Below are 24,153 nucleotides of genomic sequence, written 5' to 3' on the forward strand. Positions count from 1 at the left end.
TGAAGAGAGAGATTGAGATACTGCAGCATGGAAACGAGGTCGTGAGTGCTACAGGACAAAGAAAGAGGCGTGTGCTGGGCTGAAGCCATAGAGAGCCACGCTGGCCAGCACCACTAGAGAGAGAGAGAGCTATGCTGCCCAGTGCCACCAGAGAGAGAGCCACACTGCCCAGCGCCACCAGAGAGAGAGCTATTCTGCTCAGTGTCACCAGAGAGAGACACGCTACCCAGCGCCACCAGAGAGAGCCACTCTACCCAGCGTCACCAGAGACTGAGCCACTGCTAGGGTACAGACACACTACACTACTGACCAGAAATGCCTGGGTGACCCTAAAATAAGGCCCCCCCCCTGAAAAAAGTTCTGCGAATGCCCATGGTCCCAAGCATGTTTGAATCCACTTACAGTTGACTGACTCACTGGTGGAAGTATGTTCCAAGCATCATCTACTCTTTCCGTAAAATATTACTTTCTAAGATTAGTTTTAAACTCTCCTGCTAGTTTGAGGTCATGTGCCCGTGTTCTTGATCTTAGCTCCTGAAGTCTCTCCTGATATGTTTTATCCCCCAGACCTTTCACCATTCTTGTTACCCATCTCTGGACTCGTTTCTTATTAAAATCTTTTTGTAAGTGAGGTCTCCAGAACTGGACAAAGTACAAGCGGTCCCCGGGTTACAAACAAGATATGGTCTGTAGGTTTGTTCTTAAGTTGAATCTGTTTGTAAGTCGGAACAGGTACATTTTTTAAGTGTAGCTCCAGCCCCCAAAAATATTTTTAAGCTTTTTGGATAGCATAGGGAAGCATTATCACCCCTGTAATGTTTGTTTTGCTGTCTGTGCCCCTGTTCAGAAGATATCACCTCATTTTCTGTTCCTATGACAATTGGATTTTGAAAATTTTGGATTGTTGTGGAAACAAGGATTGGTGATTAAACATCAGTATCTTTTTCCCACAATAACTCTTAGGCCCCGTACACACGACCAGTTTCCTCGGCAGAATTCAGCTTCCGACCGAGTTTCTGGCTGAATTCTGCCAAGAAACCCGGCCGTGTGTACACTTTCGGCCGAGGAAGCCGACGAGGACCTCGGCGAGGAAATAGAGAACATGTTCTCTATTTCCTCGTTGTTCTATGGGAGCTCTCGTCCTGCCGAGCTCCTCGGCGGCTTCAGGGCTGAACTGGCCGAGGAACTCGATGTGTTTGGCACGTCGAGTTCCTCGGCCGTGTGTACGAGGCCTTAAGCCTCGTACACACGACCGAGAATCTCGTTGTAAATGAAACGTCGTTTTCCTCAACGAGTTTCTTGTCAGGCTTGTCGAGAATCTTGTCAAGCTTTCTTTGCATACACACTGTCAAGACAAAATCTCGTCGTTCTCAAACGCGGTGACGTACAACACGTACGACGACACTATAAAGGGGAAGTTCGATTCCACTGGCACAACCCTTGGGGCTGCTTTTGCTAATCTCATGTTACTGCGTGTTAAGTAAAAGTTTGGTGGGAGACGATTCGCGCTTTTCAGTCTGTTACAGCGTGACTAATGTGCGATTTCCATTACGAGCGCTACTTTTACCGAAGGTGCGCTCCCGTCTCATACTTTATTCTGAGCATGCGCGGGTTTCTAAGCATACACACGAACGTGTTTCTCGTGGTAAATCAGCCCAATGAGAAACGCGACGAGGAAATTGAGACTCCCGACGAGAAAAAAGAGAACATGTTCTCTTTTTTTCTCGTCGAGATTCACGACAGTTTTCTCGACGAAAAACATACACACAACCGTTTTCCTCGGCAAAAAAGCTCTGCCACCAATTTTCTTGATGGATTTTGTCGAGGAAAACGGTCGTGTGTACGAGGCCTAACAGGAGAGAATTTCCCTTCCTAGGTGGAGATTTCCTCTCACTTCCTGTTGTCTCCCTCTGTTTGTAAGTAGCAGTCGTTTGTAAGTCGGATGTTTGTAACTAGGGGACCGCCTGTAGTCTAAATGATGTCTCTCTAAGGATTTATATAGGGGAATTAGGACCTCCTCCCTCCTACTAGTGACCCCACTAGTGGTTCATTATTTTTTATGAAGTCAGACTTTCTAAAAAGTTAAGTATTAACCACTTACTGACCGCCTCACTAATGAGTATGGCGGCAGAGAGGCTCTCCTGTGCTGGAGCACGTACCTAGTACATGCTCCAGCACTTCTGGGTAGGAGGGGCATGCCGGCTGTTCTTTAATTAGACAAAGCACAAGCCAATCAGTGGGTGGCGGCCAATGGATGACTCCCGGCACTTACTGATCGGCAAGGAGAAAGACAGGACAGAGATCTGTAAAAAATACAGAGATCTGTCCTGTCAGTGAAGATGTGCAAAGTACAAATGTTATAGTTGCAAAAAAAAAGCCAGGGGTGATGAAATACCACCAAAAGAAAGCTCTATTTGTGGGGAAAGCTCTGTTTGTGTACAGCATTGCATGACCGCGCAATTATCAATTAAAGTAACGTAGTGCCAAAAAGAAAAAAAATTGCCTGGTCATGAAAAAGGGTAAACCTTCTGGAGGATTATTAGGAGTATTATTATTTATGCACCCCTATTTCACAGTAGCGTGCTTAAGATTGTAAGAGAAGTGGACCAGATTGCTATCAGTCCCACTTGCCCCCTGTACACTCAATATTACTGCTTACACTATTGAGCTTTATGGAGACCTTGTCACCTTGCCCAAGTAGGGAAAACTGATGATGTCCCTGCAAATGCACCACACAAACAGACAAAAGAAACAAATTGTCACTATCGAAAAATTCCCCTCAAATACAAATGTTTTAGTTGCACACATTTGCAAAATATACTGTATGTGGAAGCAGTGCCTACGTACTCTGTGTACTGCGGTCCTAGCTCTATAGACTTCAGTCTTCAATTTGGAGCACATATAGCAGTGGATAAATTAAGGGCAGATTTGCACATTGGACCCCAGCAAGATCACAATTTCAGCTGGGGGCATCAATGTGTCTCCACGATAACATCCCTCCCTTGATTATGTGAAAGTACTCAGGAAAACAGTTGGGTTCTAAAGCCAAGTCATTTCACTGGGGAGGCGGTCACATGCTTCACCATGCTCAGAAGTGCCCAGATGCCAGTTGTGAAAGAACAAGAAGCCACAGGACAGCACTGTCAAGGTGAGTATAGGGACTTGGGGGGATGGATTGGCAAGGTGACAGTGTCTCTTTAATAAAAAAACATCTCAGATCCATTTACAATGTAAAATCTATGACAGTTGGATCTTTTATGACTTCTACCTGATATACTCTTTATCGGTCTTGTTAAATCTCCTCTGTAACCCTATAATTGTGATTATGTATGGTGTTTCCTATAACAAGACGGTATGTGTGTACCCGATTTTACACATAGACAGATCCCCTACCTAGAATGTCCACCGTCTGACCAGGCAAGGCTGCCAGACACTTCTTCACAGAGTCTTCACTGGTCACATCCAGCTGTCTGATCTCCAGTGTTTTATTGAGATGCTGTCCAGCTTCTTCCTCCAGCTTGCCACTCTTCCGCAAATCCCTCATGGTGGCGAAGACTACACAGAGAAGAGCACAAATATTCCAAATCCATGTTAACAGATGAAAAGATCATATTAAACCATTTATAGAATTTAAATTGTGTGACCACATTAAATCTTCCGTTTCTTTAAATGTACCTGTTTTGAAACTATGTAGGTTGCCATTGCTGACATTTTTAAATAAGAATATTTATGTCTTAATGAATTAAGCTTCTATTTTTTTCTTTCCAGTAGATATAGAGCAGTGGTCTCCAAACTGTGGCCCGGGACTAGATGCAGCCCTTTTCTTACTTTTATCTGGCCCTTGATTCGCTATTTCATCAACTGATACCAACCATTGGACATAATCCCGCTGCCCCCACTGACCCCAATAAGGGGGAAAATTCCTCCCAATGACACCAATAATAGGGCACAATTCCCCCACTTGCACCAATGATGGAGCACTGTCAGGGGTTGTTAGATGTTGGGGATGTTGCGCCGGATCTGGGGGGACTTGCGGTTAAACATCTGTTAGGTGCTGGACCCTGGCTGATCGATCTTTTTTTTTTGTTCAGGTTGCCGGGCCCCCTGCCGGCCGGGCCCGGTACAACTGGGCCAGTTGTACTGGCCTATCAGCGGCCCTGTTGTGAGGCATAGTGGGTGCAAGGTGGATAAAGTTATTGGGCACCAGACACTTCTTGGATGTAAAAGAGGTTTTTATTTCTCTTAACAGTCCTTTTTACAGTATATTTTATGGGGGGAAAGAGGGTTAGGGCCAGGACACCCTTGAGAAGTTGCAATTTCAATTGGCAGACTCTGAGACTTCAATAGGAGGACAGCTGTACAGGGAAGGGCCCCCAGCAAGGTGCCACATCTGCACGTGCTGGATTGCTGTCTCCTATGGCAAAGGTCTTTAACAGTTCCTAACACAAATCTTTGAAAGTCCTCTTTGCTTCACTACAACTTCTACTTGTAGTTCTGCAGCCCCTTTAGCTCCTGGTTTCTCACTGGACCCTCTGATTCATTGACGCTGAATCCCTGGAGCTCCTCAAAGCTTTGCAGTGGTATCTCCCTCAAGTGTCATCCACGCTTCTATGCTGGGTCCCTAGCTTGGCACTCCAGATACTTCTCAAGCTTCCCCCCTGCTAACCGGCTCCGTCCTTGGCTTGACTCACAAGGCTGCTCTGCAAGTGTAGCTGGCCAGCTAAGACCTGTCCTAGGTTGCTAATATGACTTACATGCATATATAGCTAATAACCTTAATACAGTTCATAGCTCATATGTGAGAGATATTTACTGTGACTTTATATATGGATGTCATGTAACAGTTGTATATTGTGTTCACAGAAGTAAAAAGAGAGAATATGCCTTTTAAGATTTGTTCTATATAATGTAAGGTAAGCTCAAGACCCAGCAGAATTGAAACCAGAAAGCTTAGAGTTAAGCTTTTGTGACTCATCAGGAGTCTTGGCCAATCACAGCCAATCTCACATTGAGCAGGAGTCTTGGCCAATCACAGCCAGCCTTACACCCATTTCTGTCTGGAAAGTTCCCAGCATAGCTGTTAGAACTCATTACACCAGAGAGAGAAGATCTGAGCAGACACACACCACTCAGAGTTCAGTTTTATGGAAGTAAGTGGCCAAAATAGGTATTTAATACAGTTATATACGTTCCTATTGTTAATAGTGTGATTAGGACTGTATACGAACTAGTTATGTGTTCACGTGTAGTTCCACCAAACCAAACGTCAGAGCAAACATCAGAGCAAATGTGCTTCCAAACATCAAATCTCAAACTGCGAACAGCAATATAGAGCGCGTAAAACTATTGATCAAAGGGGTTGTAAAGGTACATCTTTTATTTTCTAAATTGGTTCCTTTAAGCTAGTGCATTGTTGGTTCACTTACCTTTTCCTTCCATTTCCCTTCTAAGTATTTGTTTTCTTTGTTTGAATTTCTCACTTCCTGTTTCTCCTTTAGTAAGCTTTCCACCATGGAAAGTCAGTCAGAACAGCTTACTGAACACCTTACTGCGGAGGAACAGGAAGTGAGAAATTCAGACAAAGAAAACAAAGAAAAAAAACATTTAGAATGGAAATCGAAGGAAAAGGTAAGTGAACCAACAATGCACTAGCTTAAAGGAAGCAATTTAGAAAATAAGAAAACGAACCTTTATAATCCCTTTAAGCCTCAGAGAGATCATAAAGTGTTTAAATAACTTAAAGTGAGAGTACAGATACTGAAGAAAGAAATATATCCACCATTTTATGTAGAATGACAAGATTGAACAGTTGAACCGCCATTTGTTATACTTTATTTGTACATGGACTGCCTGCTGCGAAATTGTCAGTGTTATATATGAAGAAAAGCTGAAGTTATTAAAGAAGTTATCTCAAGAGTTTGGTGTGCTCTTTAAACCTACTGCTTCCATAGAACGGCGCTAGAGGAATTATTAAGTAACAGATAGTCTTAATTTGACTAAAAGATCAGAGAAATCAAAATTCTTCTAATGCCACAGTGCATAAAGGCTCTTCATAGTGCTGCGCCTGCCACAGCAAGTGTCACTTCCGCTGGCTGGGTCCCTGACTTGATCACCGCCTCAAGTTTCCGGATTCTCCACCGTGCCCCTTTGGTGAGAATGATGCTCTGGTACTTGCTATAGTTACTCGATGTGGTCCCTGGTATAGGTGGTCGGTCCCTATCAGGCGTCCAATCATAGCAGAGGACGGGAAGAGGACTGGAGAAGACATTGAGGACTCAGAGCGTGGAGGACAGTTCCGTGACCCGGGACAGGTAAGTGCTGGGCGGGGGATGCACACTGGCAACATTTGATGGGGCATAGTAGCGGCAATTGATGGGCACACTGGCAGAATTTGATGGGTACAGTAGCTGTGTTTGATGGCACAGTGGTGGCAATTTATGGGTACAGTGGCTGCGTTTGATGGGCACAGTGGCTGCGTTTGATGGGCACAGTGGCTGCAATTGATGTTTTTTGTTTTCCAGTGTGTTTGCGCCCCCCAAAAAAATTGAGCACCAGCCGCCACTGATAGTGATTTCCTATAGGACAGCTATGGTGAAGCTGTACTTTTCTACATTTTGGCCTGAGATTGTGCCAAACTTTTTGTAATACAATAAAAACTTACGATTTTTATAAGTCTAATATGATCTGATTCCTGTTGCCATAAATAATCCTTTCCCAGTGTCTCCTGCCGGGCCACCATTTGTGATTTAAAATGATGGTTTTAGTCTCACTCCACTCTGAGCAGTAACATATTTTCAAACCACAAATTGTGGGGCCAAATTTACCGCTGAAGAAGTCCCCGCCCATAGAGGACGTAACGCGTACGGAAGGAGCGTCGTGACGTCACCCGCGGCTATCACTTTGCTCAATATACACGCTGTATACATCGGCACCGATCGCGGTGCCTTCATTGTGAGTGTTTTTTTATCTTTTATTACCATTAAATCGTATGTTTTGGCATTTGTTTATTACATGACCTGGGGTGACCTATCGGTTTCTCTGTGACGTCTCTACTACTGCTGGATTTGCTGATATTTACACATAAAGCGCATTTGACCCTCCATAATCAAAGGGTCCAGGTGGTGAGGTGAGACTTTCTATTCATCTTTTATTATTTTATTTGAGCGCTGCACCATCTGTATTTGTTTCTTTACAGGGATTTTGTGATTATTGACCCTGGTGTTCAGCTGCTATACAGGGGTTCATTTGTCATTTTTGCGCTCATTTATTTTCTTTTTATTCTGCCTAAATGTGTCCAATTTTTATAAATATAGCTTCTAATCTGACTATGAATACATTTTTGCGGCTGGTCTTTTATAATGCTTAGGTCTGAACTTTGCATAGATAAACATAGACAGTCATAAGGATTATCATGTATGGGTACCCGACTCTTGCTGTCACTATTACAGCACAAGTAGTGATGTGCTCTGCAATGAACCGTGCATCACTTGCAGTATCTGTTATATTCAGCACCACTTAAAGCGTCTGTAAGAAGCTTCATGATCGTAGGAAATAAGAAGTAAAGCTTCTTAAGGATAAGAAGATTTACTTGGAGCAATAGGTCAGCGTGTGTGTGTGTTTTATAAGCAAAATCTGAAAATGTTTAATGCTTTGCCAAGGGTTGATATTGCTGCTTTAATCTCTCCTAAGCTGACATAGGAAACAGGACGAGAAGCATCATATTGAAATAGGCAGTAGTGCTGTATGCATACTTTATTGCTACATTATAACTCCCCCTAAAAAAAGCTCAGTGGGCCAAATTCTCAAAACCATGTGTAAATTTAGGATTATCTAACTTATGTCATTTAAGTTACGGCGCCCTAAGTTGGTGTCGTAACTACCGTATTCTCAGTGCATTTGCGCACAAAACTGCGCCATCCTTAACTTAAGTTTCAATGCGTAAGGCGTGGTTATGGCAAGTGGGAATGAAGTGGGCGTGCTTCATTGTAATGAGCCGTGACCCCATGCAAATGAAGTGCCGGCCATACTGCGCATGCGCGCACGAATCTGGACCTCAATGCGCATGTGCAGAACTTTGGTCAGCGCAATCAGTGAGATAGGTAAAAGGCCAAGCGTACTTAGTTTGAAGATCGCCCTGTGTCTAAATAGCCCCAGTCAAACACACTTCAATTGCAAAAGTATTTCCCTGTGTTCCCTTCCTAAAGCAAGTTGCTTCTGCTTTGAACGTTTGTCAGTGTTTGTTGGTAAGATTGTTTTGTGAGAAAAGTGTTTGTGGAGTTGGAGGGTATAGTTGGTGTTTGTTTTTGCTAATTTGTTTTTTGTTTTGATTGTTTGCCTGTTTGTTTTTCCTAATAGTTTTTTTTGGGTTTTGTTTATATTTTTTGTTTTCCTTTTTTGCCTGTTTGTTTTCGAATTAATAGTAGCTGTCTGTCTATTTTTTATTTTGGCTTGTTTGTATTTTCTTTGGTGTGTGTGTGTATTGGTGTTTGTTTTTTGGGTGAGTTCCCTGTTGCTGGGTGTTGTCTGTCATGGCTCCCAAGCGCAGGAAGCTAAATTTTACAGTGGCAGAGAAGCATATACTTGCTCAGGGCGTCATTAAATTTGGGCGATTTCTCCATGGCCCTGAGAGCCACACCACCACCCCGGCCAGGAGGAAGGAGATTCTTCAAAAGATCACCGATCGGATCAATGCGGCGGGGGGGGGGGGGAGACCAGGACCATCGCTGGAGTTCAAAAAAAAAAAATGACTTGAGGAGCGTGTCCCGGAACAAGCTGGCAACGCTGCATGCCCATACCAGGGGCACTGGAGGAGGGGGACCCTGCCCAGTCAGGATGAGTGAGGAGGAATGGGCAGTGGCCCAGTGTTTCCACCCACAGCAGGTGGTGGGCCTGCCTGGCTTTGACAATGATCCTCTTATGAGGACAGGTAATTTTTTGGAATTTCTATCTGGTGATTAGCATGTGTGGGTGGGGGAAGGGAAGATGTGCCAAGTGTATGGATCCAACAACCTGTGATTGTTTTGTGTCCTCCCCAGATGGCCAGGAGGTTGCAGCCCCATCAGCCCAGGAGGTGGCAGCCCCATCAGCCCAGGAGGTGGCAGCCCCATCAGCCCAGGAGGTGGCAGCCCCATCAGCCCAGGAGGTGGCAGCCCCATCAGGTCAGGAGGTTGCTGGCCCATCAGGTCAGGAGGTTGCAGGCCCATCAGGGCAGGCTGCTGCACCACCCCCAAGACAGGCTCATGCAGAGTCCCAAGAAGGGCAGGATTCGCCATGGGAGGGGAGTGCCCACAACTCCCCTAATTTGGATGTTGAGTGGGAGGAGGATGAGGGGGAGGAAGATGACAATATTCTGATTGGGCAGGAAATAATGATGGGCCAAGATATGACCTTTGAATCATCCCCTGAGGGAACCCCACAGGCGCCCAGAAGTCAGGCCACCATCATGGGTCGCCCCTTCCAACCCTCCTCCAACATGCAGCAGCACCCATGGCTCACTCCAACTCCTCCTCCAAGGCCACAAGCCTCAGGGGCAAGTAGGATGCCGACCCCTGAAAACAGGGGGGGTTGGTGCGTCTGCCGGTGAGTCTGTTGAGGGACAATGTCCGGCAGACCCGCAGTCTGTCTGCAATACAAAAAACTATGAGCAAGGTGGAGCGCAGCCTGGGTGCAATGAGGGAGTCACTGGGTGACGTGGCCACCAACTCCGTGGGGGTCATCACCTGTTTGTGGGACCTGAGGAACGCCACAACAGGTGTGGCCCAGGAGGTGACTGCCCTCACCCAGGCTGTGCAGGCCAATACCCGGGCTGTGCAGGCCAATACGGCTGACATAACTTCCTGTCTGACAAGGATAGCCGTTGCCTTGGAGGGAAGGCCAGCAGGAGGACATACATCAGGGGAGGCTGCTTCCTCCCCTGTACAGTCCCCCCGCCCTGAAAATACTCCCTCCCCTGCACAGTCCCCCCCCCCTGAAAATACTCCCTCCCCTGCACAGTCCCCCCCCCCTGAAAATACTCCCTCCCCTGCACAGACCCCCCCCCCCCCGTGAAGATCCCCCAGTCGGCCGTGGCCGTCCCCGTGGCCGTCCCCGTGACCGTGCCCGTGCCCGTGGGCAGCCCAGAAGGAGCACTCGGCAACATCCCTAATTTGCAGGGGTACTTTTTTTTTTTTTTTTTTACACTGTACTTATGATTTGGTTTATGTGTGTGAATGATGTGTGAATGTGGGGGGATGGCATTCCTGAAAACATAAGGGTGTCACCCTCAGTTTTGGTGGAGTAGGGATCCCCAGGACCAGGGAGAAATAATCCTAGGTTCCTGAATGGTGTATGAATGCACAGTGACATAATTGGAGCCGTGGCGGGGCGTTACTGCTCCCAAGTACCAAAGGGGGGGGGGTACTTGGATCTAATCCAATTCGATGTGCATGTGATGTGTCTGTGCTAGGGACCACAGTGACGTGCATTCATGCATTCTCATTGTGAGATAATTAATGTGCGTTTTGTAAATAAAAATAAACATTCTCTTTGGCATATAAGTAATGTGCATTTATTTAGCAAAATAAAGATTTAAAGGTCACATAATCTCTGTGATTTGGTCTTGGCAAATCAAAAACAAAAATATAATTAGGATGCATTTACTGGGCAAAGATGCCTTCAGACAGTTGTCTCCTGATTGCCTGGCCCTCAGCAGACCGGGTAGAGGGGTTTGGGGGGGGGGATTGCCTGGGTGGGGGGTTAGGTCAGGAGATATCTCCACATGCATGCCCCTTCTTAATGCAAAATTGTGCAGTATGCAACATGCCCCAATAATTTTGCATACAAAGTCTGGGGAATACAATAGTGTACCCCCAGTCTTGTCCAGGCATCTGAATCTTGACTTTAGCATGCCAAAAGTCCGCTCTACTATAGCCCTGGTCTGGATGTGCACCTCATTGAATTTTCGTTCTCCGGGTGTTTGGGGGTTCCTAAAGGGGGTCATCAGGTGGGGTCCCAATGCATATCCTGAGTCACCTGTAAGGGAAAAGACAGGAGGATATTAGTCATGCATGTGCCCCTTGTGATGTCTGCATCATGGGGGGGGCATACCTGACACCAATGTCACTCACCAATCAGCCAGCTGTCTCCATACACGTTCATCTCAAAGTCTCTGTAGATCTTGGTCTGCCTTAGGATGAAACTATCATGGCACGAGCCGGGAAACTTGGCACAAACGTGCCAGATGAGGCCATGTGCATCTACGATCATCTGGACATTGATCGAATGCCAGCCTTTCCTGTTTCTGAACAGGTGTTCAGTATCATGGGGGGGCTGGAGTGCCACATGGGTGCAGTCAATCGCCCCGATGATCTTAGGAAAGCCAGCAATATTGTAAAAGTCTGTCATTGCTTGCACACGCTGGTCCTCCTGGGTGGGCATGACAAACTGATGGCTCATGCGCCGCAGTATGGCAGGGACCACCTGATGTAGACATTTACTCATGGTTGACTGCACCATCCCAGCCACACCTCCAGATGCTCGCTGGAATGAGCCACTCGATAAAAAATGGAGGGTTGCCATAACTTTTTCAAGAGGTGTCAGGGCATGGGAACGTAGGGTTGGGGCGATTAGATCCTCATGAAGGAGTTGGGTGATCTCCAGGATGGCCTCCCTATCAAATCGGTAGTTGCCGATGACCTCATAAGCTGGCATTTGCCAAATATCACGGCGTGGCTGATAAACACGCGCCTGTGCCCTCATCCTCCTCCTCTGTGCCCTCCTCCTCCTTTGTGCCTGTAAGACAGCAAGTGCCGTCAAAATCATTGCTGGTCCTGGCATTTTTAAACAACAAGCTGCACAACTAGAGCTGTAACCTCTAGTCACTTCCTTCTGCAAACCCTTCCACAGCATGTGTAAAATTAGGGCTGGTTTTATAATGTGGAAATTTAGTCAGAAAAACTAACAGGTGCGCACAGGGCGGAAAATACGGCACACACACTTAATTCTGAGAATCGCCCTAACTCCCTCATTTGCATCTTTGCCTATCAAAAACAGCGGCGAGCCTAGCGTAATTTGCGCCCGGGAATGCGCAGGTGTAACTAATTTAAGTGCGGCTGAAAATACGGAAATCTTTGCTTAAGTCGTTTTGACGATCGCGCGCAAATATACGCGCCGTGTAAAATTAGAAAAATGGAGTTAAGTCTGCGTATCTCTTTTGAGAATTTGGCCCTGTGCTCCCATAATTCAAATTGTTTTGCTTATTCAAAGGGTCAGTCCACCCAAAGGTGATTTTTTTTTCCCTTATAAGTAGAGTCTGCTGGTTCGAGTCGCGTGGCTTCTTTTTCGTCTTGGAAGCTCCAAACTGTCAGATTTTGTTGCCAAAATTCTGAACTCTGTTCCTGTTCTCAAACCTCCCAACTTTTTGGGATGGGAATGAGGGACACCTATCAGCAAAAAAATGCAGGCATAGGACACACCCCTTTCCACGCCCCCTTAACCACTTCAGCCCCGGACCATATTGCTGGTCAATGACGGGGCCACTTTTTGCGATTCGGCACTGCGTCGTGTATAACTGACAATTGCGCGGTCGTGGGACGTAGCTCACAAACAAGATTGGTGTCCATTTTTCCCCCATAAATAGAGCTTTCTTTTGGTGGTATTTTATCACCTCTGCGGTTTTTATTTTTTGCGCTATAAACAAAAATAGACCAACAATTTTGAAAAAAAAATGAATATTTTTTACTTTTTGCTGTAATAAATATCCCCAAAAATATATAAAAAAAAATGTTTTCCTCAGTTTAGGCCGACACGCATTCTTCTACATATTTTTCGTAAAAAAAAATCACAATAAGCGTTTATTGATTGGTTTGTGCAAAAGTTATAGCGTCTACAAAATAGTTTTATGGCATTTTTATTAATATTTTTTTTTTAGTAGTAATAGCGGCGACCAGCGATTTTTATTGGTACTGCGACCTTATGGCGGACACTTCAGACACATTTTTGGGACCATTGGCATTTTTATAGTGATCAGTGCTATAAAAATGCATTGATTACTATAAAAATGCCACTGGCAGGGAAGGGGTTAACACTAGGGGGCGAGGAAGGGGTTAATTATGTTCCCTGGGTGTGTTCGAACTGAAGGGGGGGTGGGACTAATTTGGGGAAATGACAGATCGCTGTTCATACATTGGATGAACAGCGAACAGTCATTTCTCCCCCTGACAGGACCAGGAGCTGTGTGTTTACACACACAGCTCCCGGTTCTCACTCTGTAACGAGTGATCGCGGGTGCCCGGCGATGATCGCGCCCGGGACCAGGGGGGACCAGGGGCGAGCGGGTGGCGCATCGCGAGATGACGCAATGTTGCATGATCTCGCGCAGGGGAGCCTACCTGACGCCGTATAACTGCGGCGGCTGGTCGGCAAGTGGTTAAAGGAGAATTGAACAAAAAAACAAGATTGGTTAAACCCACAAGTGCTATTCCTTCATATTGGCTTTTGGAATTTACAAATGCAGCAATTTAGAAATCAGATGAAAGGTTTAGCACTGGGAAACACTTTTTGATAGATAAAAAGTGCATTTTATATACAACTATATAGATCAGACCAAAATGAGGGAGAAATGAGGAGGAATGAGGGACATTGCTTCAAATCAGGGACAGTTGGGAGCTATGTGTTCTCCTGGCAGTTTTCGGTGTTCCTGCCCACCTACTGTGGTCCAGTTCCTCCTATTGAATTATTACTATATAATAAACTAAAGGATTTTAACAGACAGAGTGGTTGCCCTCATAATGGGAAGAGCAGGTGATCAGACCTGGGGACTCAGCACAGAATCCCTAGAGATATAAGAAACTGTCAAGAAGTTTATCTCTCTATAGTTGACATACAGTATCTCACAAAAGTGAGCACACCCCTCACATTTTTTTTAAATATCTGAGGTCTTTTTGACCCCAGATCTCATATTTAACCACTTCCTTACTGGGCATTTAAACCCCCTTTCTGCCCAGACCAATTTTCAGCTTTCAGCGCTGACGCACTTTGAATGACAATTGTGCAGTCATACAACACTATACCCAAATTATATTTTTATAATTTCTTTCCCACAAATAGAGCTTTCTTTTTGTGCTCCAGATCAGTGGCTGACAACCAGTGGGCTGTAGCATTATGTCTACTTTGACAACTACTGCTGTCATGTTGTGCTTCAACATAGGCCTCGTACACACGACTGAGGAACTCGTCGTAAATGAAACATCGTTTTCCTCGACGAGTTCCTTGTTAGGCTTGTCGAGAAACTTGACAAGCTTTCTTTGCGTACACACTGTCAGGACCAAATCTCCTTGTTCTCAAACGCGGTGACGTACAACACATACAACGGCAGGGGAAGTTCGATTCCACTGGCACAACCCTTGGGGCTGCTTTTGCTAATCTCATGTTACTGCGTGCTAAGTAAAAGTTTGGTGAGAGACGATTCGCGCTTTTCAGTCTGTTACAGCGTGACAAATGTGCTAGCTCCATTACAAATGCTACTTTTACCGAAGGTGCGCTCCCGTCTCATACTTTATTCTGAGCATGCGCGGGTTTCTAAGCATATACATTAACGTGTTTCTTGTCGAAAACCAGCCTGGCGAGAACCACGACGAGGAAATTGAGACTCCCGTCGAGGAAAAAGAGAACTTGTTCTCTTTTTTCCTCGTCGAGTTCCTCGACAGTTTTCTCGATGAAAAACATACACATGACCGTTTTCCTCGGCAAAAAAGCTCTGCCACCAAGTTTCTTGATGGATTCTGTCGAGGAAAACGGTCGTGTGTACGAGGCCATACCCGTTTTCCACCCCATCCACCCACAGCTGACACAAAAACACACCGTGCAATCCTCATCCTCAATCCTTCCAGCGCTACAAATCAGTTATGTGTGAACCCGGGCTCACTGCAAAGAAGCCTGTCCATACAGAGATAAGAACTCTTAGACCCCATTCACACCTTCGCGTTTTGTCGCATGTAGCGCGACGCGAACAAACGCCAGAGGGACGAAAAGCAATGAAAGTCAATGGGGATGGTTCACATCTGCACGCTGATGCGCCTGACGCGCATCGCCTGTAGTCAAAAGAAGTTCCGGACCCTTTTTTGTCGCGCAATACGCGCGATATGCGCGTATTTGAGCGTTTTTGGTTTTCCATTGAAATCAATGTAAAACGCCAGATACGCGCGTATTGCGCGACAACAAGCGTTTGCTACAGGCGTTTCGTCAATAGAACTTGTCGCCCATGCAGAAGATTAAAAAAATCTACCAACATAGCAACAAGTGATGAAAAGATGATAGTTTTTCCTATTGGCTAAAAAAAAAACGTCTAAGTACAAAAACGTCGGACAACGCTTTATGCAAACGCGCATATTAGCATGAATACGCGCGAAAAAAACGCCTAAAAAAAACGCCGGAAAACGACGCTATTGCCTACGCCTAGGTGTGAATGCAGCCTTATCCTCCGGGGATAGAAACTGCCACCTTTTCATTTGCAATGACCCCCTAAAGTGAACAATATTTGACATGCAGGATTATCATTAACATTTTTAGTTCAGATTTTTTTTTCTGTTTTTGATAGATTTTCTTTTTATCATTTTTTGGTCGTTAATTGTGGAACGTGCATAATGCATCTCCGCCCGGCTATTACCCTGTCCTAATATTGTGCAGCTTGTCTCCAGCTGGTCCAAAATCATTTAATTACATGATTCTGGCATGTGATCTATACTGCATCTGTTTAGATAGAAATACACAAATCTGTCATTCTTTTTTAACAAAATGTCTCATTAAAGCATTATTTAACCCAAAATCTAAAATATAATATATTGCAGCTTACCAATGATTAGATGTGGTGGCTGCATTTGTTTTCTTTTATTTGCCTCTTTTTCCCCTCTGTTTTCACCCGGTAATTTGGCCAGCAACACACCTCCTGTATTAGTAAGGCATTGTCTTAAGGCCCGCACACACGATCGGATATTCTGACAACAATTGTCCGTGTGTAAACAAATCAGTCGGACAAAAATCCAAAGGACAAACACGCATGCTTCGAACCAATGCTAACCATAAGGAAAAAAAGAAGCTGCCCAAAGGGTGGCGCTAAAGAGAAGAAAAAACACATAGTTTTGTGAATGTTGGCTGAAAAATCTGCCGTCTGTACGCAGAATAAGTTCACGGGCAACGCCCTTTGGACAAAAACCACGGATTTGTCCGATGGAAATTCGGTCGTGTGTACGAGGCTTTAGATGTGTTAAATGGAACAGCATATTTAAACACACTAACAAATTAAAGCCAAACTCCAGCTCACACTTTATAATCAGAGGAAGCTGTTTGTTTTCCCTTCTGGGATGAAGGTTTTACATGAATAAAAAGCTGATCATTTTAACCACCCCTGCCAGTGTTAAATGGTTGGTTTCATCCCTGTAAACTGATACATTCTGCCGGAGAGCTTGTGCTTTTGAAAAACAACAGACTTGTTGGCTGGATCGCCAGATGAAAATAGAATGAAAGAAAGCCTAAAAAAAGAAAATGAATGCAGCGATCACATCTAATGCCGCGTACACACCATCACTTTATGTGATGAAAAAAAATGACGTTTTTAAAAACGTCACTTTAATTGACTGTGTGTGGGGGAAAACGTCGTTTTATGTCTTGTAAAAAACGACCAAAAAAAATTGAGGCATGCTTCAATTTTATGTGTCGTTTTTCAAAAGTGCACTTTTTACTTCACAGAAATTGACCGTGTGTAGCAAAAAACGTCGTTTTCTAAGACGTTTTTTCATCCATGCCCAGAAGCAAGCTTCAATGGTAAAACGTGGTGGAACGTAACCTCACTTTGCAAGATCATTGTGAGAAAAACGATGGTGTGTAGGCAACTTCGTCTTTGAAAATTGAAGTTTCAAAAACGTCGTTTTTTACTTCACAGAAAGTGTCATTTTTTTTCATCACATAAAGTGATGGTGTGTACGCGGCATAAGAATTGGTAGATAGATACGTAGATAGATAGCCAGATACCTAGATAGATAAATATCTAGATAGATACGTAGATAGATAGATAACCATATAGATAAATATGTAGATAGATAGATAAATAGATAGAAACGTAGATAGATAAATAGATAGAAAGAAGTACTACACAAGGTAGTGACAAGGCGGACTTTTCCAGGCAATCACTGGCTTTTTTCCCCCTGCCTCATTGGTCCCGGTCTGTATTGGTTCTCGTTTTACTTCAGAATCTATCCGTATCTATTTATATATTTTTGATACATTACGGTTTGCTGCCAACTATAGGAAACCTTCTTTTCTCTTCCTATTGGGCTGCCCTGAGTTTTCTCACAAGCTATATACCATCTGTACATCTGTGACTCCAATCGGTCCTCGATGCACGTGGATGGCTAGCAATCTAATTGATTTATGAAATTAGCAATACTTTATTGTCAAAAACTCTCTCTCAAACTCGTCCTGAAGAAGCCGCTAGGCGAAACGCGTAGGCGAGACGAAAGAAAATATTGCTTGTGAATGTATATCCTGTACTTTTTCATTGTATTTTATTGAATTTATTGTATGTAATTTTTGTAATTAAATTTATATTTTTCTAAAATCCCTATGTCCCTGTGATTGCCTGGAAAAGTCTGCCTTGTCACTACCTTGTGTAGTACTTCTTTCTTGATTCAATATTTCGGATGTTGGCAAATGTGAGTGCCTTTATGTTTCCCCCTCCCCTTACCTTTTTGAGATAAATAGATAGATAGATACTGTACTTAGATAGATAAATAGATAGAGAGATAGATAGATATGTAGATAGATAGATAAATAGATAGATACGTAGATAGATACCTACATAGATAAATAGATAGATAAATAGATAGAGAGATAGATAGATACGTAGATAGATAAATAGATAGAGAGATAGATAGATACGTAGATAGATAAATAGATAGATAGATACCTAGATAGATAAATAGATAGATAAATAGATAGATACCTAGATAGATAAATAGATAGATACCTAGATAGATAAATAGATAGATAAATAGATAGAGAGATAGATAGATACGTAGATAGAGAGATAGGAAGATACATAGATAGATAAATAGATAGATACGTAGATAGATACCTAGATAGATAAATAGATAGATAAATAGATAGAGAGATAGATAGACATGTAGATAGATAAATAGATAGAGAGATAGATAGATACGTAGATAGATAAATAGATAGAGAGATAGATAGATCCGTAGATAGATAAATAGATAGAGAGATAGATAGATATGTAGATAGATAAATAATTAGATACGTAGATAGATAAATAGATAGATATGTAGATAGATAAATAGATAGATATGTAGATAGATAAATAGATAGATACATAGATAGAAAAATAGATAGAGGGATAGATAAATAGATATTATGAACGGTCTGTCCATAAGGGGCGAAGGGCGCCGTCCCCCTAATCTCTATGTGCCGGCCCCTAATCTCCATGCGGGGAGACGGACACATAAAGTTTTACAAGGTTATTTTTTTTTTTAACCACTTAAGCCCCGGACCTTTAGGCAGCTAAATGCCCAGGCCAGGTTTTGCGATTCGTTACTGCGTCGCTTTAACAGACAATTGCGCGGTCGTGCGACGTGGCTCCCAAACAAAATTGACGTCCTTTTTTTCCCCCCACAAATAGAGCTTTCTTTTGGTGGTATTTGATCACCTCTGCGGTTTTTATTTTTTGCGCTATTAACAAAAATAGAGCGACAATTTTGAAAAAAATGCAATATTTTTTACTTTTTGCTATAATAAATATTTTTAGTGACTGCGACATTATGGCGGACACTTCGGACAATTTTGACATATTTTTGGGACCATTGTCATTTTCACAGCAAAAAATGCATTTAATTTGCATTGTTTATTGTGAAAATGACAGTTGCAGTTTGGGAGTTAACCACAGGGGGCACTGAAGGAGGTATGTTTCACCTAGTGTCTGTTTACAACTGTAGGGGGGTGTGGCTGTAGGTCTGACATCATCGATCGTGTCCCCCTATAAAAGGGATCACACGATCGATGCAGCCGCCACAGTGAAGCACGGGGAAGCCGTGTTTACATACGGCTCTCCTCGTTCTTCAGCTCCGGGGAGCGATCACGAAGGGGCGGCTAGAAACAAATAGCCACGCCCTCATCCCGGATCGCTCCCTGAGGCTTACCGACCGCCGCATGTACCAGGGAGGGTCCAGATCGGGCACGTCGTTCAGCCTGTCCGTGCCATTTTGCCGACGTATATGTACATGCAGCGGTCGTTAAGCGGTTAAGCATGTGATTAGAGCAGGAGGCTCTAATTGCCTTCAAAAAGTTTGGGCTTGGGGCGCAGAGCGCTGCGCCCCGAGCCCACCCACTTGTGACACTAGCGAATTGACATTCGCTATTGTCTTCCTGCTTCTCCTCCCGGCCAATCAGGGCAGAAAGCGGGTCCTAAGACCGGATAGGGGCTGGCGAGCTGGCGAGCAGGGCTGGCGAATGGGCAAACGGGCAGGGCTGGCTAGTGGATAGGTGGGGGGTTTGTTTGCTGCCCTCCCCAAAACAATGGAGTACCAGCTGCCATAGATAGATAGATAGATAGATAAAAATACAATAATTGGTCATCATAACTACAAAACACACACTATAAGACTAGACATACATTATACAATTCTCTTTAGAGTTACCAAAACTATCTAAAAAAAGAGGTCATACCTAAACACTTTCTATTTGTATGTGATCAGGCAGGCCCTTGCACTACATAGTTGAAGGTAAATCTAAAGGGAATTGAATAAGAAAATTATATAATGTATGGCCAGCTTTAGATAAGATATATTGTGAAGGAAGATTCTGGATACACACAAAATTACTGACAATGGATAGAAGTCGGGGCTATGTGTCTAATGTTATTCTCTAAGCTGAATGTAGATTGGTTGTCTGCAGACAATACAAAGGAGAACCGTCCTGATACAATTGTAGGGTACAGGTCACATCCAATCTATGAGATCCCTGCACTGCTCAAAGGGCAACAACCACAAACAAGCACTGATAGGACCGCACCAGGAGCATAAACAGACTGCAAATCGTCACTTCTCTCCCATCACATGTGATATTTCCAATAAAAACATTTTGCCAGACTTTTGAAGAATTGCACACACACACATATCCACACTCCTATATAGATCACACACATATATCCACACTCCTATATAGATCACACACATATATCCACACTCCTATATAGATCACACACACAGACACACACATATCCACACTCCTATATAGATCACACACACAGACACACACATATCCACACTCCTATATAGATCACACACACAGACACACACATATCCACACTCCTATATAGATCACACACATATATCCACACTCCTATATAGATCACACACATATATCCACACTCCTATATAGATCACACACACATATCCACACTCCTATATAGATGACACACACAGACACACACTTATCCACACTCCTATATAGATGACACAGACACACGTATCCACACTCCTATATAGATCACACACACGTATCCACACTCCTATATAGATCACACACACGTATCCACACTCCTATATAGATCACACACACGTATCCACACTCCTATATAGATCACACACATATATCCACACTTCTATATAGATCACACACACATATCCACACTCCTATATAGATCACACACACATATCCACACGCCTATATAGATCACCCACACATATCCACACTCCTATATAGATCACACACACAGACACACACATATCCACACTCCTATATACTGTAGATGACACACACAGACACACACATATCCACACTCCTATATAGATGACACACACAGACACACACATATCCACACTCCTGTATAGATGACACACACAGACACACACATATCCACACTCCTATATAGATCACACACACATATCCACACTACTATATAGATCACACACACATATCCACACTCCTATATAGATCACACACACAGACACACACACATATCCACACTCCTGTATAGATGACACACACATATCCACACGCCTATATAGATCACACAGACACACACATATCCACACTCCTATATAGATCACACACACATATCCACACTCCTATATAGATCACACACATGTATCCACACTCCTGTATAGATCACACACACACATATCCACACTCCTATACAGATCACACACACATATACACACTCCTATATAGATCACACACACATATACACACTCCTATATAGATCACACACATATATCCACACTTCTGTATAGATCACACACACATATCCACACTCCTGTATACATCACACACACAGACACACACACACGTATCCACACTCCTATATAGATGACACACACAGACACACACACACACACACATATCCACACTCCTGTATAGATGACACACACAGACACACACACACACGTATCCACACTCCTATATAGATCACACACACATATCCACACTCCTATATAGATCACACACACACGTATCCACACTCCTATATAGATCACACACACATATCCACACTCCTATATAGATCACACACACACATATCCACACTCCTATATAGATCACACACACACGTATCCACACTCCTGTATAGATCACACACACACACATATCCACACTCCTATATAGATCACACAGACACACACATATCCACACTCCTATATAGATCACACAGACACACACATATCCACACTCCTATATAGATCACACAGACACACAAATATCCACACTCCTATATAGATCACACAGACACACACATATCCACACTCCTATATAGATCACACAGACACACACATATCCACACTCCTATATAGATGACACACACGTATCCACACTCCTATATAGATGACACAGACACACACATATCCACACTCCTATATAGATCACACACACATATCCACACTCCTATATAGATGACACACAGACACACACGTATCCACACTCCTATATAGATCACACACACACGTATCCACACTCCTATATAGATCACACACACACGTATCCACACTCCTATATAGATCACACACACACGTATCCACACTCCTATATAGATGACACACACGTATCCACATTCCTATATAGATGACACAGACACACACGTATCCACACTCCTATATAGATGACACACACATATCCACATTCCTATATAGATGACACACACAGACACACACGTATCCACACTTCTATATAGATCACACACACACACGTATTCACACTCCTATATAGATGACACAGACACACACGTATCCACACTCCTATATAGATGACACACACGTATCCACATTCCTATATAGATCACACACACGTATCCACACTCCTATATAGATGACACAGACACACACATATCCACACTCCTATATAGATGACACACACGTATCCACACTCCTATATAGATGACACACACATATCCACACTCCTATATAGATGACACACACATATCCACACTCCTATATAGATGACACACACGTATCCACACTCCTATATAGATGACACACACATATCCACACTCCTATATAGATGACACACACATATCCACATTCCTATATAGATGACACACACATATCCACACTCCTATATAGATCACACACACATATCCACACTCCTATATAGATCACACACACATATCCACACTCCTATATAGATGACACACACACGTATCCACACTCCTATATAGATGACACACAGATAGACTGGTCTGACCTTTCTAAAGAACGAATGTGACCTCTCATGAACTCTCCCCCCGCCTGTCACCTCTTATCACCTCCTATATAATGACTCTCACCTCTTCTCACACCATCCAACTTATTTATATAACGTACAGCAACCGATCATAGTTCAAATTCCCCCAAAGTGAAATCAGGTTGCTATGGGTTACCGCAGCGCACACGTAATTTATTCTGCTGTACAGAATAAGCCCCCCGTCTTCTCTCGCCTCCTTCTATAACTTGTTCTACTCCTCGGAATTCCTCCTCCTATCACTCCATCTAACCTGTCCCACTCCATACAGTTCCTTAGCAACTCCTCCATAGTGGCCCAGGACTTCTCACCATGGTAGCGTTGCTCGGGGTCCTTGGCCAGCTGGACGGCAATCTTGAGGCCGATGCCCGAAGAGCACCCGGTTATGAGGACAGTCTTCTTGCTGTTATTAGCCATTGTGCCTTGTTCTGTCTGAGCTGCCAACCCTCCTCTGTGAGAGATCCCGGATTATCATATTACCACGTGACAATCTACTGTCCCTTTTAACCTCTTCACTCCCTCCAGGGTCAAAGGTCCGCTCTACACTCGTTACACCAGTGTAAGTGTAATAACTCTAATATTACTAACAGATTTTTTATTTATTTTTTATACTGGGTGGATATGTCAGATTTCATTACTGATAAAAAGAAAATATACATTTCATTGATCCAAAAAAAAATACAAAAAAAAAACATTGTCTGAGTACTACCAAATATATATGAGATTTATAGATTAAGGGTCTTAAATATGTAGGGCCAGATTCTCAGAAAGAAGTACGCCGGAGTATCTACTGATACGCCGGCGTACTTTCAAATTTCCCGCGTCGTATCTTTAGTTTGAATTCTCAAACCAAGATACAACGGCATTTGGCTAAGATCCGACAGGCGTACGGCTTCCTACGCCTTCGGATCTTAGGATGCAATACTTCGGCGCCCGCTGGGTGGAGTTCGCGTCGTTTTCTGCGTCGGGTATGCTAATTAGCTGTTTACGGCGATCCACGAAGGTACGCGCGGTCGTCGCATTCTCTTACGTCGTCACTAGTCGGCTTTTCCCGGCCTATAGTTAAGGCTGCTATTTCATGGCTTATATTTAGACCAGCCATGTTAAAGTATGGCCATCGTTCCCGCGTCAAATTTAATTTTTTTTTTTTTTTGCGTAAGTCGTCGTTCAAAAAATTACGTCGGTGCAACGTCATTTCGCGCAAAGCACGGCGGGAAATTTCAAAGCGGAGCATGCGCAGTACGTTCGGTGCGGTAAATTTAAATGATACACGCCCCATTTGAATTAGGCGGGCTTGCGCCGGACGGATTTACACTACTCTGCCGCAAGTTTACAGGCAAGTGCTTTGTGAATCAAGCACTTTCCCGTAAAACTTGCGGCGGTGTAACGTAAATGTGATAT

At 43.7% G+C, this 24,153-nt stretch overlaps 1 protein-coding gene across 1 annotated transcript in view; it reads right to left on the reverse strand.

Moving 5' to 3' along the window:
* RDH8 (retinol dehydrogenase 8) overlaps positions 1 to 23,207 on the reverse strand; it is a 36,624-nt gene extending 13,417 nt beyond the window's left edge. Inside the window, exons 1-2 of the mRNA XM_040346391.1 lie at positions 23,064 to 23,207; positions 3,394 to 3,555 (exon numbers count right to left, since the gene is read on the reverse strand). Coding sequence (XP_040202325.1) covers positions 3,394 to 3,555; positions 23,064 to 23,169 — 268 coding nt within the window. The 5' untranslated portion in view covers positions 23,170 to 23,207. The remainder of the gene's footprint in view (positions 1 to 3,393; positions 3,556 to 23,063) is intronic.
* Positions 23,208 to 24,153: the final 946 nt, after the last annotated feature.

Source organism: Rana temporaria, chromosome 3 (assembly GCF_905171775.1).
Source record: "Rana temporaria chromosome 3, aRanTem1.1, whole genome shotgun sequence".
In the NCBI taxonomy this organism is placed as follows: domain Eukaryota; kingdom Metazoa; phylum Chordata; class Amphibia; order Anura; family Ranidae; genus Rana; species Rana temporaria.